General features: G+C 46.7%; 1 protein-coding gene across 1 annotated transcript; it reads right to left on the bottom strand.

Moving 5' to 3' along the window:
• Positions 1-531: 531 nt before the first annotated feature.
• LOC308527468 (aldo-keto reductase family 1 member B15-like) lies at positions 532-15,147 on the bottom strand (the record flags this gene model as incomplete). The annotated part of the gene is made up of 10 exons (XM_081102791.1): positions 532-574; positions 1,866-1,948; positions 2,529-2,612; positions 3,149-3,230; positions 3,628-3,734; positions 4,022-4,144; positions 8,891-8,968; positions 9,912-10,037; positions 11,984-12,151; positions 15,082-15,147. The coding sequence occupies 10 exons, from the start codon at positions 15,145-15,147 to the stop codon at positions 532-534; spliced, it is 960 nt and encodes a 319-aa protein (XP_080958917.1).
• Positions 15,148-16,139: the final 992 nt, after the last annotated feature.

The raw sequence follows: 16,139 nt of genomic DNA, 5'->3' as shown, positions 1-16,139 counted from the left end.
CACATCGCTTACACAGTGTCCCTGCCCCCAGGATTTCCAGTAGTCACCTGGCATTGTTAATGACTATGTTCCTTACGCCGTGCTTTGCATCCCCGTGACTATTTTCTGACTCCCAATTTGCACTTCCTAATCCCTTCACCTCTTTTTCCCAGTCTCCCAGGCCTCCTCCCCATCCGGCAACTACCAGTCCTCTCTCTGTGCCTATGTAAACTCTCAATACTTATTGGTTATTATTATTATCCTTTATCTTTTTAATCTTTGTACCCACAGTGTAAACAGAATTGTCCCATGATTAGATCAGATATGTGGGGGAAAACCCTGTGGTGTGCTTGCTGGGGTCGTATTTCCTGGTGATAATCTGCTCCTGGCTGAATGTGTAGCTGTACATACGGCTGCCTGGATTCTGGCCTAGAGGAGGGCCAGGCTCAGTGTGATTTCAGACAAGCTCGGCTAAAAGAGGACTCTGGCCAAGAGAGTTCAGTGAGATGGAGAGAGAGACGCTGTGGGGTCATCCCATCAAGAGATTCAGCTTCAATATTCTGCTTCGAAGGGAAAGTCCTCCAAATGAGAGAGCCTATGGAGAGAGCAAGCACAAAGAAAAACATGTCAATATTAAACTCTGGTGCAAAAGGCATTCTCCTCTGGTGTGTGCTGTGGCCTTTGTGCCCTCTCAGCCTCCCCCCCAAATTCTGTACGAACACAAAGGAGGCTCCACCTTCATCTTCCATCAGATTGATCTGATGGGTGTGCTAGGATCCAGGGCACAGAATAAACTCATAATAACAGCTAATACTCAGCCTCCCCTCACTCATCCTGCTCCAGCCCCAGGGGCTCCTTACTCAACTCCTCTAAACACAGTTCCACCTCAGGGCCTTTGCACTTGCGGTTCTCACTGCCTACTATGCTAATCCCCCAGACATCCACACGGTTCATCCCTCACCTCCTCCAGGTTTCTGTTCAACTGGCATCTTCTCAGCAGAGTTTCCCCTGATCCATCCTATTTAAAGTATCAATCCCAGCCTGGCTAGTGTTGCTCAGTGGTTGGGCATTGACTTATGAACCAGGAGGTCACGATTTGATTCCTGATCAGGGCACATGCCTGGGTTGCAGGCTCGACCACTAGTGGGGGGGTGTGCAGGAGGCAGCCAATCAATGATTATCTTTCTTCATTGATGTTTCTATCTCTCTCTCTCTCTGGTTGCCATAACATTGTTCACTGTTGCTTATCTCTCTCTCTTTCTCTCTCTCTCTCTCTCTCTCTCTCTCTCTCTCTCTCTCTCTCTATATATATATATATATATATATATATATATATATTAGTTTTGGTTTTTTTTTGCTCAATCTCTTCATCGACTTTGATCCAGTCCCCCAACCCCTCTCCCCTCTGACACTTGTCAGTCTGTTCCCCGTATCCATGCCTCTGTTTCTAGTTGTAGGATTCAGTCTTAATTGCATGTTTATTTTGAGTTTATTTCTGTAGTCCCTGTAGTCCCTCACCAGGATGCAAGCCTGTGAAGGCAAGAACTTTGACCAGTGTGCTATCTCAAGCACCTAGAAAGTGCTTGGCACATAGTAGATTCTCCATAAATATTTATTGAGTGGATGAAATTAATGATTCTGTCTTCTCCCTAGTTACATGTCCTTTCTTAAAGTTCTAGCTCTACATCTAGAAGTTCAGACAACATGCAGCTGTTAGGAATGCGTCTTTTCCAGGTACTCCAATATTAATTGCCAAACTACCAGGAAATAGTATGTAAAGATAAAAGTAGTCCCAGGTGCCTTCCAATCCTTCCAGCTGACCCTCTATCCATTTAGAAAAACTCCTGATGATCCCTCCTCCTCCTCCTTAACCCAGTGCCACTTACAAGACCCCATTGAAGGCCCTCCAGTTTCTATTTAAGCTGAGAATGGTCCTCATCTCCTCATCGTTCAATTTAAAGTCAAAGACCTGGAAAAGAGAGAATTCCAAAACATCAACGCCAAGCCCATTCCTGGTATGCTTTGAGATCTCTGTCATTCCCACCAGAAGCAAACTCACATAATGGGGCCACAGCCTTGCTCCCATTATGTCCACTGGATACGAATTTGGCTCTAAATTAGATCCTCCGGAGACTGCAGTATTGACAGGGTTTAGTGTTCCCAAGGGGAGAGTGGCCAGGCTTATCAGCACTACCCATGTCTGCGCTCCTGATGGGCAGGTCTTCAAGTGTGGTCCGTGCCTGCCTACTGCTGTGTGTGGCCCCAGAACCTAATGCTCAGGGGCAACCGCAGGTCTTCTCAGTGGTGAGAGGCACCGCTGTGCTCAGACCTAACAGGACTTGCCCGCTGCGCCCCCAGCACATCCTAGGCCCACAGATCATTCTCTCAGCTCCACTGAGGACAGCTCCCTGGCCTGAGAGATGGCAGGGTGGTGGGAAGGGCGTGAGGCCCACAGACAATGCAGGGATGGGATGAAAAGCCCAGTGACAGAGTCTCTCCCGCCCCCTCCTCCACTGAGGAAAACCAGGGCCACCCAGCCAGAATCTGACCTGGAAGTTCTCAACGATGTGTGCCGGTGTCGTGGACTTGGGGATCACGACCACATTCCTCTGGACCTGGAACAGGATCAGAACCTGTGCAGAAAGGGACATCGTGTTCCCACTTATCTACAGGGGCGCCTCCCCTACGAAAAGGAAAAATGAAAAACCTGCCGCTCACTGTGCCTCTCGTTACAGCGGCTATATGGACTGAGCACTTCGTGACAATCCAACACTTGCCAATCCTCTGCTCGATTATCTCCCCTAATCCTCACAACCTCCCTGTGCTTCCCTTTAACACATTATTTTTTTTTAAAAAGAAGAAAGAGAGAGGCTTGGGACAGTGTTCGGGTCATACAGCTGGTAAGTGGTGGAACTGGGATCTGGACCAGCTCCAAAGGTCACGCTCTGGCTGCTCATCTCGAGGGCTCCGCTGCAGCCGTGAGAGGGACGCTGGCCTTCCTTCACTGATGACCATGGTATTTCCTGGGCTGCAAAGACACTTCCAAGGAATGGCCTGGGGGGCTTCCTCTCCTGTTCACTTCTCTTTCAAGGAGTTAAGTGAAGGCAACATAAGGAAGAAAAAAACAAAATGGTTTACCGGGGCGAACACACACACGCACACACTGTACCTGGGCTGTGGGTTTTTTGTGTTTTGCAGCAATCTCCTTAATCTTGGGGTCCTCCAGCAGGAAAGGGTCCTCCGGCTTGGCCCTACAGGCAGAAGGAAGGTAGAACGATCACCATTTTATCATATGCGGGGGAATATTACTACAGTGAGGGGCCCAGGGCTGCTCATCAGTCTTCTCCACATGGGAGATGAGGTGGGAGGTTCTGAATGCGTGGGGTCTCGCCCCTGAGCTCCACGGGCTCTGAGCCTCAGCACTTTGCAAAGGCAGGCCCAGCCCTGGGTGGCTGACCTGGAGCATCCTCAAGGGTCAGGCACGTTGCCGTTTTTGAAAGTTCCTATTTCCCCCCACTGCTTGGCTGTGCCAGGCACATCGCCTTCAACACGTTTTTCTTTCTGAGGGCTTGTAGTCTAAGACCAACATGAGCCAATTATGGAATACGTTTTTAGGGTATCAAGAGAAAAACCCTTCAGATGCCATACCACGGTCTACTCAGAGAGCCCAGAAGGCTGTATGCCGTGACAGTGATGCCCTTGGAGTAGCAATACCGGATCAGTTTCTCCTGCGTGAGGTATGGGTGACACTCAACCTGCAAAAGCAAGCAATCCCTGTCACTCGGCAGCTGGCCTGCTTTATGAGCTGTTCTCAAGGGGTTCTACACACACACACACACACACACACACACACACACACACACACTGCCAGACAAAGACCAGACTGCCCCCTGCTAACCCAGACCCCAAGAGCTGTCTCATACCTCCCCAAAGTGTCCTGATCACTGAGCCCTGAGATAAGACTCAGTACATAACACAGAACTTGGCCCCAACCGTTTAAGACATAATGGGCAGGATCATTATACCTTACTAAGCAGTTTACCTGGTTCGTCACTGGTTTGTGTTTCAGTCCAGGTTTGTTCAAGAGCCTTTCGATCTGGATGTGGTTGAAGTTGGAGACCCCGATGGCTTTCACCAGACCCGCATCCACCAGCTCTTCCATGGCCTGTCACAGAGAGGAGCAACTCTGGGCATCCCAGAGGGGCTCCGGGGACCTTAGCTTGGCTTAGTCCTCTCTGGGACAGGGGAAGCTGGTACAATGTCCACCATCGTAGGGTTAGCTGAGGCAGAAAAGGGAGATTTCTATCTAACCTGCAGGTCGATTCCAGCCCTCTGCCCTTCCTCAGACCTGATGAAACACTAGAAGTAAAAGATGAAGGTTTCATATGCTTGCCCTTCTCCTCTCCCCCAAACCTGGTGGCTCCGGGTAGCCCTGGAAGAGGAGAAGCATCACTTGTCTGGGTTCTGGGTCAACCTCTTGCATACCAACCGTGGCTTGGTTTTGCACATCAAGCAAACTGGGGGAGGTCATGCAGCCTGTGCCCTGGCAGGGGCACCCAGGCAAGAAGTTGAGTGGAGCCATAATCTGGCCACCATTCATTTAGCAAGCTGTGTCCCTGGTGCCTGCACCCCAAGGAAAGATACCTGTTTTACAATATTTAGTCTATAAGGGGCACTTTTCTGAACTTGCCCAAAGATACCATATCTGTTAACAGCAGCCCCCAATTCAACAGGTACTTATTATTCCCTTATTCCAAGTCCAGATCCTGTCCAGGAATTGTCAGGACATAGAAATATACCATGTGCTTCCTTCTCCCAAGAATCTTACAGTCCAATTAAAGAGCTCGGTTCCCTTCTGGGGAGCAATGAGCCACAGCACTGAGGCTGCCGGAGAGCAGGAGCCAGAGGCATAGCACTGAGAATCGGAGGCCAGAGAAGAAGACTTTATGGGTGGAGGTTAAACTGGGACTCAAAAATAACTTTGAGGAGCCCTAACCGGTTTGGCTCAGTGGATAGAGCATTGGCCTGAGGGGTGAAGGGCCCCAGGTTTGATTCCCGTCAAGGGCATGTACTGTGGTTGCGGGCACATCCCCAAAGGGGGAGTGCAGGAGGCAGCTGATCAATGTTTCTCTCTCATCGATGTTTCTGACTCTCTGTCCCTCTCCCTTCCTCTCTGTAAAAAATCAATAAAATATATTTAAAAAAAAATAACTTTGAGGAAAGAGAAAAAAGAGCAGGTGGGAGGAAAGCAGGCTTCGAGGTGGGACAAGGGGGAGGTGCTCAGGGGACACTTTATCCGATGGTCCTCGAACCTGGCTGGAATTTGGAGTCACCTGACAGCTTTCAAATATCCTGATGCTCAGGTTCTGCCCCCAGAGTTCCTTACCAAATTGGTCTGGCATGCAGCTTAGGCACGGAGACTTTTAAAACTCCCAGGTCATTTTAACACACAGCCTACGACTCAGGGATGATGAACCTTTTGAGCTCGGCGTGTCAGCATTTTGAAAAACCCTAACTTAACTCTGGTGCTGTGTCACATATAGAAATTTTTTGATATTTGCAACCATAGTAAAACAAAGACTTATATTTTTGATATTTATTTTATATATTTAAATGCCATTTGACAAAGAAAAATCAACCAAAAAAATGAGTTCGCATGTCACCTCTGACACGCGTGTCATAGGTTCGCCATCACTGGGCGTTGTGATCACTAGGGTAAGTGTTGCAGGTCTTCCAACCAGGCAAAAGAGGTTAGAAGGACTGAGCCCCACAAGGGTCCTGAAACACCGGAGTTGAGTGATGACACAATATAAACGTTTCTGTGTCAGATCAGATAGAGTGGCGTGTATGCTACATCTTGACTTCTTTACCTTTTTTCCCCTCCCATCTGCTCAGGGCAGTCAAGGAGATTTCTACTGGCCTGGATGTATGTACGTCCACATAACCACCTATGGCTTACACATTCAGACCTGTCTGTTTCATCTTAGACTCTCTGACCTTGACCATCAAAATGTTTTCATGCCGCCTGGCCAGCATGGGTCAGTAGTTGAGTGTCGACATGCCCAGGTTGCAGGCTCGATCCCCAGTGTGGGGCATGCCAGAAGCAACCGATCAATGAGTCTCTCTCATCATTGATGTTTCTATCTCTCTCTCCCTCTTCCTTCCTCTCTAAAATCAATAAAAAAAAATGTTTTTTTAAAAATCTTTTCATGCCTTCAAAATTTTTTATTTAGCAATTATTCTCAAATCCATTCAAAAGACAGCACTGTGACTATCAGAATATATATATATTATTATTTTGCAGAGAAAAACGACAGAACTGCCATAATTCATACCATCATAAAAGCTAGGAGGAAAAATCTGGTAGAACCAACAACCTTAGAGATATCCTATCTCCACATCTCAGAAATAATTCCTAAGATATTTAAGAGCTCACATTTAACCAGGGTAAGATATACAACAGAGCCGTCACCAAATTTAGTGCAGTGGCTGAGTCTGCTGAAATTTTAAGCTGTGTTTCAGGTCTTGCCACAATTTTCATGTTCAGGAATAAAACATTCATTGAGTTGAGTCCATGTACATAAACCATTATATTGTTTATGAAATCATCAATCCTGACCTGTTTCCCTCATAAGAGGTTGTTTGTGGTAGTAAAATAAATATGTAGACTTCTTTTCTACAGTTAAGTATGAGAATTCATTATCGTTTTTTGTTTTTATGGCTACAATTTTGTCACTAGCAAAGAAAAAGTAATATCTTTTCTTGAAAATGCAGGCTTAGTACATACATTTATTTTAGTAAGTATATCAAACAAATATTTAAGACTCGGTAGTTAGATAGTGACTTGTATGATAATTAAGGTAAAAAATAATACGCAAATCTAAAAGAAGCATTTTTCAACCTGAAACTTGAGTCCTCTTTTTAGAATGTGGGCTCATCAGCTCATACCTTGTTTGGCAGTGATGTTCTGTCGCATTTACCTTGGATTCATTAATTATATGATCAAGATAGTAGAATGTATGACGAATTGACGCTTTCAGAGGATTTTCCCAAAAGTATTTCATTTATTGCTATTTACTGTGTCTGGCTCCTAAACTATGATGTTACTTAGTATGGATCTTAGTTACATAAATCATTGCTGCCTTATTATTGCTAATTTTGACTTACAGAGCCTACGTGTAAATTATATATCCTCGTCCATCAAGTCCAATGGTAATACTGAAGCTCTTTAGCATGGCTGGTAGTTTTTGCTGTCTTTTTTTCCTTTTACCTACAACCCAGAGAGCTTCATAACAGTCTTAGAAACTCACCCATAGAAAACGGGATAGTTTTCTCCATACTTTGTTGTAATGTAGCCTTTCTATTGCTAGTAGACAAATTTCATGATTTATTTGCCAAAGATAATTCCCTTCAAATACATTTACAAATTGTTAACCTTGCCATTATTCAATGATTAGTTTTCTGCTTTATTAACCTTTTCCCTGTTAGCAAATCAATTTTGCTATCTAAATTTTCTTACTGCTACTCATTGAAGTTCAAAGCAGCAATAATGCTGTGCTTACAGATAAATACTTTTAAACAAATAATCCACAGAAAAGTCAACACTTAATTATGTCAAGTATTAGAGGCCCGTTGCATGAAATTTATGCACAGTAGGGTCTCTAGGCCTGGTCAGCGATCAGGGCCAATCTGCTGCCACTGCCTGTAGCCTCCCTCTGTGGGGCGATTGGCAGGATGATTGGGGCGGGGGGGGGGGGCCTCACTGGCACCTGCCTTGGCTGGCCTGGGGCCTGTGGGCTGGGGGCAGCTCCTGCTTTGAGCATCTGCCCCCTGGTGGTCATTGCACATCATAGCAACTGGTCATTCCACCATTCAGTCAATTTGTATATTAGGCTTTTATTATATAGGATAAGTTCTTCAGAAAGGTTAGGCTTAACACTTACTACACTTTTAAGCTGTAAAATATGAGCTACATGTGTCCCACACCAAAAGCTGACAAAGTAACACAGTGAACTCTGGAAGTTTTTGTCACTATTGATTTGTCATTTGTTCATTCACTTTCATCTCTACTAGCATTTGCAGGAGGACATGTTGGTTTCAGGGAGTGGGGGGTGGGGGTGGATGAGCAGAGAAAGATATTCCTTAATCCAATTTTGAATTCAAATTATGTGGGACAGGTCATTATCTGACCTGAGAAGCGAGTTGCTCGTATCCCCCAATATTGGAACATGTGTATTCACTGTGTGCCAAGCTCCATATGAAGTGCTTTGGTAGGTGGGGTATTTGGGACAGATCGACCGGGGTTCATCCAGTCCCAGCTCTGCCACACACTTGCTACATGACCTGACAAAGTCACCAACCTCTTGGGTCTCAATTTCCACATTTGTAAAGGGGGATGATCATAGTACCTACCTCTTAAGCTCTGTGACTGAAGTTCCTGGTGCTTAATAGATGGTAGTGACCTTAATCTTTAAATTGCCATATTCTAAAAGATATATATTATTAGCATGTATTATAAGATTTTTTTTTAAGGGGCAGAACCTGAGGTTCAGAGGAATTAAACAACTTATGCTAGGTTATTCAGCGGATACATGCAAACCCAGGGCAAGGCCTCTGTTCCAAATCCCTCTTCCTGGTTTGAGGACATCATGGGCATCCTCCAGGTGAGGTGCACTGTATTCCAGTCTCCTTTGAGAACTCAGTCTTAGCCTTTGAAAACACAAGTGGTGTCAGGTGGACCCTAAGCCAAAGGCGATTAGGAAGGAGTTTAAAGAATGAGAGAATGGTGGCAATGATGAAATTCAACAGCACCAAGTCCATGGGCTGCTTCACACCCGGGTAGACAGACAGGCCCTTGTGGACAGAAGGGAAGGGTTCACTCCCAGCGCACTGAGAAGAAGATGGAACTTACCTCCCAGGCATCCAAGAATGTAAATTTACTGGAGAGGACATTGCTTTCCGTAACATTGAGGAGAGAGTTTTGTCCAGGCTGAAAATGCAGAACGAAGAGCTTAGTGCACTGTTCATCTGAGCACTTGGTTTGTTCAATGAGACTTCCGGGTCCTAACTCATGCTAAACACCCACACCTTCATCCTATTTTTTCAACTTCCAGAGTGCCAACTTCAAGAACGTGAGTTTGAATTATCCTACATACTGTAGGATAAGTCCTGTAGCATAAAACATATATTTTTATATTTTAGAAACTGCTGGGATGGTTTTAAAATCTATTATGAGCACATTTCAAAAGCCACTGTTGTCACCATGGGCACTGCCTTCATACCCAGACCCTATAGATACTTGGGGACAGACTTCAGTTTCAAAATCAACCAACAAGGGTTAGCTCCCAAAGAAGTGGTGTCCTGGGGGAATACCATATATTGGCCAAATTCTATTCTTGCAGCCTTAAGAAGCCTGGAGTTAGGGATGGTACACTATCCTTGCCATAGCTGGTCAGGAGGTGAGAGAGCCAGGAATTTGTGTCCCTCCTGTCTGCCAGGTTCCGGCAGGGGTAGAGCCCCAGGACACGAGGGCCATTTCTTCAGCGAGGACTGGCTACCTCCCAGCGGGACCGTACCTGGGCTCTTCTCCAAGGTGGCACCCCAGGGCACCAGAGGGTTGAGCCCTGACATATCAGCATGGAAGAGCTCCCCTGGGAAGGGAACTATTGGCCTGGGATCAGGACGAAGGAGATGTGGCAGCTGCTGCTTGCCTGGACTGCCAGAAAGCATGTTTCTCCCAGACTGAGAGAATGCCTGGGCCCGTGGTTGTTTCATGAGCCACACGTGGACTCAGCTCTTCTTCCAGGTTTTCGTCTCCTCCCGATAACCTGCAGCTCAAGTCACAAAGTGCAAGGCCTCCTGCTCTATCCGCCCCATGCCCAGCCCTGGCACCTACTTGGGAACTGGAGATGGGGACAGGAAGTAGCTCAGACCTGTGATCCCTGTAACCCCTGTGGCCAGTGAATGAGGAAGAGGTCCAGGTAGTCCAGTCTCAGATCCATGAGGGTCTTCTGACAGGCTTCCTTCGCTAGGGTTCTCTCAAAGAAGCTCGACCACAGCTAATGAGTGAAAGGCAAGACGTCAGTACTGGGGAAAGGAAGGCCCCGCGACTCACTCTCCCTGCCGTGGATGTATACCCTGATCTAACCAGAGGCAGGCCTCTTAGAGCAAAGTGGGTTAAGACACATGATCCAGGTATTGGAGATCACCAGGCTGCTCAGCAAATCAAGGACATTTTTAACTGTGAGGACAAGTTATTTTTTCAACTCTCCTGGCCTTCTGTCTGTGTCGCCTATTGTTTAGCATATTTGGGCCCTGACTTGGTATTTGTGTAATGCCTAATTCTCTTCCTCGGCTATCGGCTTTCTGAGGGCAGGAATTGTGTGTAGCTTTTAAATGTCAAGCATTTTTAAGTCTTTGGGAGCAAATGGCCCTTCCTCTGCATTTTCATGTCTCCGGGCCCATGGGCCCCAAGTGTTGACTCTTTAAGAAGTTTATCCAGATTCCACCACTGCATACAGTGGATCTGGGCACTTTCCAAGTTCCTGTAACTAGTATTTGTTTAGCAAGTTGGATATAATATAGATACAGTGATTCTCACCTCTCTCTCACGCTGCCCTTTATTTAAAACTAGAGGCCCAGTGCATGAAATTCCCATAATGAATTACAAGAGGGATGTGCAACAGGGAGCGGGCCTAAGCCAGCAGTTGTACATCCCTCTCGCAGTCCGGGATCCCTCACTGGCAGTTGAGAGGCTCCTGCTACTGCTGCTGCACTCACCAGCCATGAACCCGGCTTCTGGCTAAGTGGCAGTGGAAGCTCACTGACCACCAGGCGCAGCTCCTGCGTTGAGCATCTGCCCCCTGGTGGTCAGTGCACATCATAGCAACCGGTCATTCTGGTTGTTCTGCCCAATGGTCGCTTAGGCTTTTATCATATAGATAACATTTTGTAACTCACCTTTTACTAGACTGAACTAAAATAAAATTTGCATGTGACAACAAAAAAACAATTTGGCCATTTTCCAAAATACCTCTGGGCCACAGCCATTGAGACCAGTGCTAAAAGGCAGGGCTTCAGGATCAATCCTGACTGCACCCTTAGCCTTTGACTATCATAGGGCAGGTGGATCCCATGGATGGAGACTGCCCCCATGGCTCAGTGGAGCCCTCCCCACTAGGGAAAACTGCCTGGAGATGGGTGCGTGGCAGCAGTATCTCCCCACACTAATGCTGTTCGACAGTGTGGATATGTGTATATCCAGGGATGTCATAAAGGCAGGGATGAAGAGGGCTGGGAAATGATGCTAGAACTCAGAGGAAAGGCTGGCAGAGTTCTGGGTGTTGACCACATCCAAAGCCTCCCGCCTTTACTTAAAGTGCAGTCCTCCCAGCAAAGGAGACTGGTACTGAAAAATAATCATATTATTTTAAATCTTAGAACACAAATACTTAAGTGAATAAGGGGTTAACTTTCTTACATGTGAACTAGAGGCCTGATGCGCAAAATTCATGCAGGGGTTCGGCGCTCACAGCCCTGGCTTCATCAGGAAGGTCATTTGGCTGTCCAGTCTAATTAGTATATTACGCTTTTATTATTATAGATAGGGGGTTACGCTTTTCTTAGTTTCCTTTTCAAGGCCTGTGCGAAGCGACTGAGGAGGTGACTCAGCTGTGAATCCAGCAAGCAGAACCAGTAAGCACAGTCAGACCGACCCACCAGGAGTCAAAACATCATGACATCAACATCATCTCATCAATGACTAAAGGGCAACAGCTGATGTCTGCAGCCCCCCAGGGCTGCACATAGCCCCCAAGCCCTTTCCCCTTCATAATTCTGTCCCCTGTACCTTGCTGGGAAGGCAGGATTTGATGCTTGTAAGCACCCTGTGTTCTCAGTTGGCTGGCCTGCTCAATAAATGCCTAATATGATTTAACCCTGCCTTCGTTACTGGACAGAGCGACAGGCAGCCCAAGCCCAACCGGGGGTTTCCTGGTAACAGTACCTTGCTAACGATGAAGAGGTCCTCCCTCTTCACAGCCTTGTCTTGGATCTTCTCTTGGATGGCTTCTCCGACCTGGTTCTCATTACAGTAGTAATAGGCACAGTCGATGTGGCGATACCCTGTGTCAATGGCCACCTCCACAGCCTCCTTGACTTTGTCTAGGGAGGACTTAATAGAAAGACCACATATATCATATCCCCAGCCCACCTTCAAAGGGCTCTGCTCCAAGCCTGGCTTCTCCCAACCAAGGCTTCACTGGGGTCACTTTCCAGAGGACACCTGGGAAGAACAACACGCTTGGAAGACTCCCCAAAGAAGAAGGAGGAAAAGTGAGTTCACTTCTGATTATGGCCTTATGGCCTAACCTAGCTCATAAAAGCCCATTTCCTTCTAATCCAGGTTAACCCTCCAGCTCTGCAATGTCTCCAGGTGTGCGGCGGAGCGATGGCTCCGACAGCAACCCTTCTAATGACCGGGCTGAAAACTGGATTCTGAACCACCCAAAGGAATCTACCGATGGAAAATGGTCATTGCAGCAAAAACTAGGCTCGTCGCAGACTAGGTGTGAGACCTGAGCAGATGACTTACTTTATCTAAACTTTGCAAAATGGGAATGATACTAGTTGCTGCCCCGGAGGTCATCGTGTTAACTGCCACAAGGAATGTAAAGTTCTTAGCACAGCACCCGGAACACGACAGGGAGCAATTTGTTGTCACATCTGTATCAAGGTCGAAGCTCTGATTTGAAGCAAAATAGCCTCATTCAAGCAAGAGAAGCTGGGACTGAGGTAAACTGGAGGAGAACTGCTCACCCGGATTGACCAAGAATGCTTCCTGGGAATGACCCGATCCTGGGACTACACGGGATTCTACCCTCTAACTCAGCGGTTCTCAACCTGTGGGTCGCGACCCCTTTGGCGGTCGAACGACCCTTTCACAGGGGTCGCCTAAGACCATCCTGCATATCAGATATTTACATTATGATTCATAAGAGTAGCAACATTAGTTATGAAGTAGCAACGAAAATAATTTTATGGTTGGGTCACAACATAAGGAACTATATTTAAAGGGCCAGAAGGTTGAGAACCACTGCTCTAACTCAAGAGAGGAGATGGGAAAGATTGAGTGCAAGAAGGGCGGAGACAGAGGAGAAAGAATCAGCAGAGGGGCAAGAGAGAAGAAATGCAAAGATTGCTCCTATCACTAGTTAGGATGTGAGAAGAAAGATTCATTTGATGTAAATGCTGAGAAGAAACAAATCTGCTGGGATAGACTCCCCATAGGTGAACTGAGAACCCACATTTTATAAATAATAGGAGTCTAGAACAGCCGTGGGCAAACTGAAAAACAAAAGACCGTACCCTTTTATGTAATGATGTTTACTTTGAATTTATATTAGTTCACACAAACACTCCATCCATGCTTTTGTTCCGGCCCTCCGGTCCAGTTTAAGAACCCATTGTGGACCTCGAGTCAAAAAGTTTGCCCAACCCTGGTCTAGAACCAGTTGCTGAGAGGGGCTCCTCAGGCATTCTGTATACCAGGAGGAACCGTAGGCTGAACTCTCAGTTTCCTGCACTAACCCTGCTCCACATATTTACATTACTATAGTCCCGGTGCCTGAAATTAGAGCATGGGATGGGCGGTGTCCCTCAGCCCGGCCTGCACCCTCTCCAATCTGGGACATTCCTCTCACAGTCTGGGACTACTGGCTCCTAACCACTCACCTGCCTGCTTGCCCACCAGCCTAATTGCCCCTAATTGCCACTTCTGCCTGCCAGCCTAATTGACATCTAACTGCTTCCCTGCCAGTCCGATTGCACCCAACTGCCCTCCCCTGCAGGCCTGTTTGCCCCCAACTGCCCTCCCCTACCGGCCATTTTGTGATGATGTCATGTGAGGGCATCACGCCACCTAGGCTTTTATTATATAGGATATTTACATTTGTTACACCACCATCTAAGCCAACAGCTGCAGGGAAGCTCTGAGACCTACACCAACCAATCAGAACTGCACAATTTCTATATTTCTATACCTCGTTTACATAAAATGGACCTAATTGGAAACCTGTGTGGGAACTTTACCCTGCTCTGGCCAGTTTGCTCAATGGTTAGAGTGTTGGCTGGCAGATTGAAGGGTCATGGGTTCAATTCCCAGTCAAGGGCCTGTGTCCTGGTTGTGGGTTCCCCAGTCTCAGTGAGGACGTGTTTGGGAAGCAACCAATCTCTTTCATGTCCATGTTTCTCTCTTTCTCTCTCTCTCTCTCATTTCCCTCCACCCCCCTTCACTCCCTTCCACTCTCTTTAGAAGTCATTGGAAAAAATATCCCCCAGTGAGGATTTAAAAAAGAGTGTCCTCCCCTTTGCCTCAGTGGAACACAATTTAGGTTGCTACCTGAATCTGTATCCTGGGCGGCAGCTCCTTTCTACCCAAACAAATGGTTCTTATTCTTGATTACAGTCTGAAATTAAGGTTACTTTGCATTGGAAATGAGAAAGAAGGCCCAGGAAGGTGATGGGAAGGCATTTAAAACTTAGCCTAAGAGAGGCTCCAGGATCTGCTTCCCTGAACTCTGCACAGTGCCTTTCTGGGTTTTGTCCTCAGCCCACACTGGGACATCCCCGCTGTGGGCACAGTACCTCTCAGACCCCGGGGTGCACCGCAGTCACCTGGGGATCTTGTTAAACTGCAGATTCCACCTCAGTAGCCTGAGATGCGGCCTGAGCTTCCTTCCACATTTCTAGCGAGCCCCAGAGCAGAGGGATGCGTGTACACACCGAGCAGCAAGGAGTGCTGGGCCTTCTGCGCCCTGACATCCCCCTCACACCCTTTCAGTAACCTAGAGCCAGGGAGTGTTCAGAGGGAAGGCTGCTGAAAGAGAAACTGCCCTGGAAAACCACCGGGGTTTTGTGAAGCCCAACTGCAGCTTGAAACTGGATACTTGCTAGTGAACTCTCACTATCACCGGAAAAAGCCAGACTTGCAGTTTTGCAGCTCGAATCATCCCTGAGAAAGGAAAGTCACCTCGCATCTCCCCAGACCCCTGACTCCCAGGAGAAAACGCCCAAAGCCCCTCCAGGGAATCGAGTGTGATTTACCTGCCAGGTGCCCAAGCCCACGATGGGCATCTTGGCTTTGGTGCTGAGCCTCACAAAGGTGGCCATGGCTGTGCTACCGTTCCGAGTGCTCAGGTGGGTGGCTGTGCCCAGGTAAGGCCCGGCAGCGGGGAGGAGCCAGAGGCTGGTGGCTGGCGTCCATTGCCTGCCCTAAACCTGAAGTCTGTCCAGCCCTTTGCAAGATTAAACAATATTCATGAACCAGCAGCACTGCAACTTGGGGCACAGTTTTCCCAGTGACAAAACGCATATTATTATTTATGAGAGTGATGCTTAAGGGGTTTCATCAATTTTCTTTTTACTTTTGCTAGTTTAATAAATGGAAAATAAAAGTACATGCATTTTGACTTATTCTTATCAGATTGGTCTACAGTTGTATCTTTTTTTCCTCCAGAGCATAGAAATTATCTGTTAACCACATGGACAAAATCTTTACATGCTAATATTCTTCATATATTTATTTAGAACGTGGGGCTTTGAACAGTTGTAGTTATAATAAACTTTTTAACATTTTTTTAAAATATATTTTATTGATTTTTTTACAGAGAGGAAGGGAGAGAAATAGAGAGTTAGAAACATCGATGAGAGAGAAACATCAATCAGCTGCCTCCTGCAAACCCCCTATTGGGGATGTGCCTGCAACCAAGGTACATGCCCTTGACCGGAATCGAACCTGGGACCCTTGAGTCCCCAGGCCAACGCTCTATCCACTGAGCCAAACCGGCTACGGCAACTTTTTAACATTTTTGAGAGTTACTTAAAAAACAAACTTTGTGATAATAAAATGCCACATATTTATTATAGAAAAATTAGAAGATGTAAATGATTCTAAATAAGGGAATATCCATTACCTATATTCTCACCACTCAAGAGTGGTCCCATGCACCAAAATGTCGCCAGTTTGATCCCCCTTCAAGGCATGTGCAGGAGGCAACTGATCAATGTCTCTCTCCCTGTCTCCTCCCCCTTCCTCTCTCTCTCTCTCAAATCAATAAAAAGAACATATTTAAACCCATCAATGAGTTTCCACTCCCCTTTCA

This window comes from Myotis nattereri (genome assembly GCF_964212035.1).
Source record: "Myotis nattereri genome assembly, chromosome: 11".
NCBI classification, from domain to species: domain Eukaryota; kingdom Metazoa; phylum Chordata; class Mammalia; order Chiroptera; family Vespertilionidae; genus Myotis; species Myotis nattereri.
This window is presented reverse-complemented; position numbering and strand designations above follow the sequence as displayed.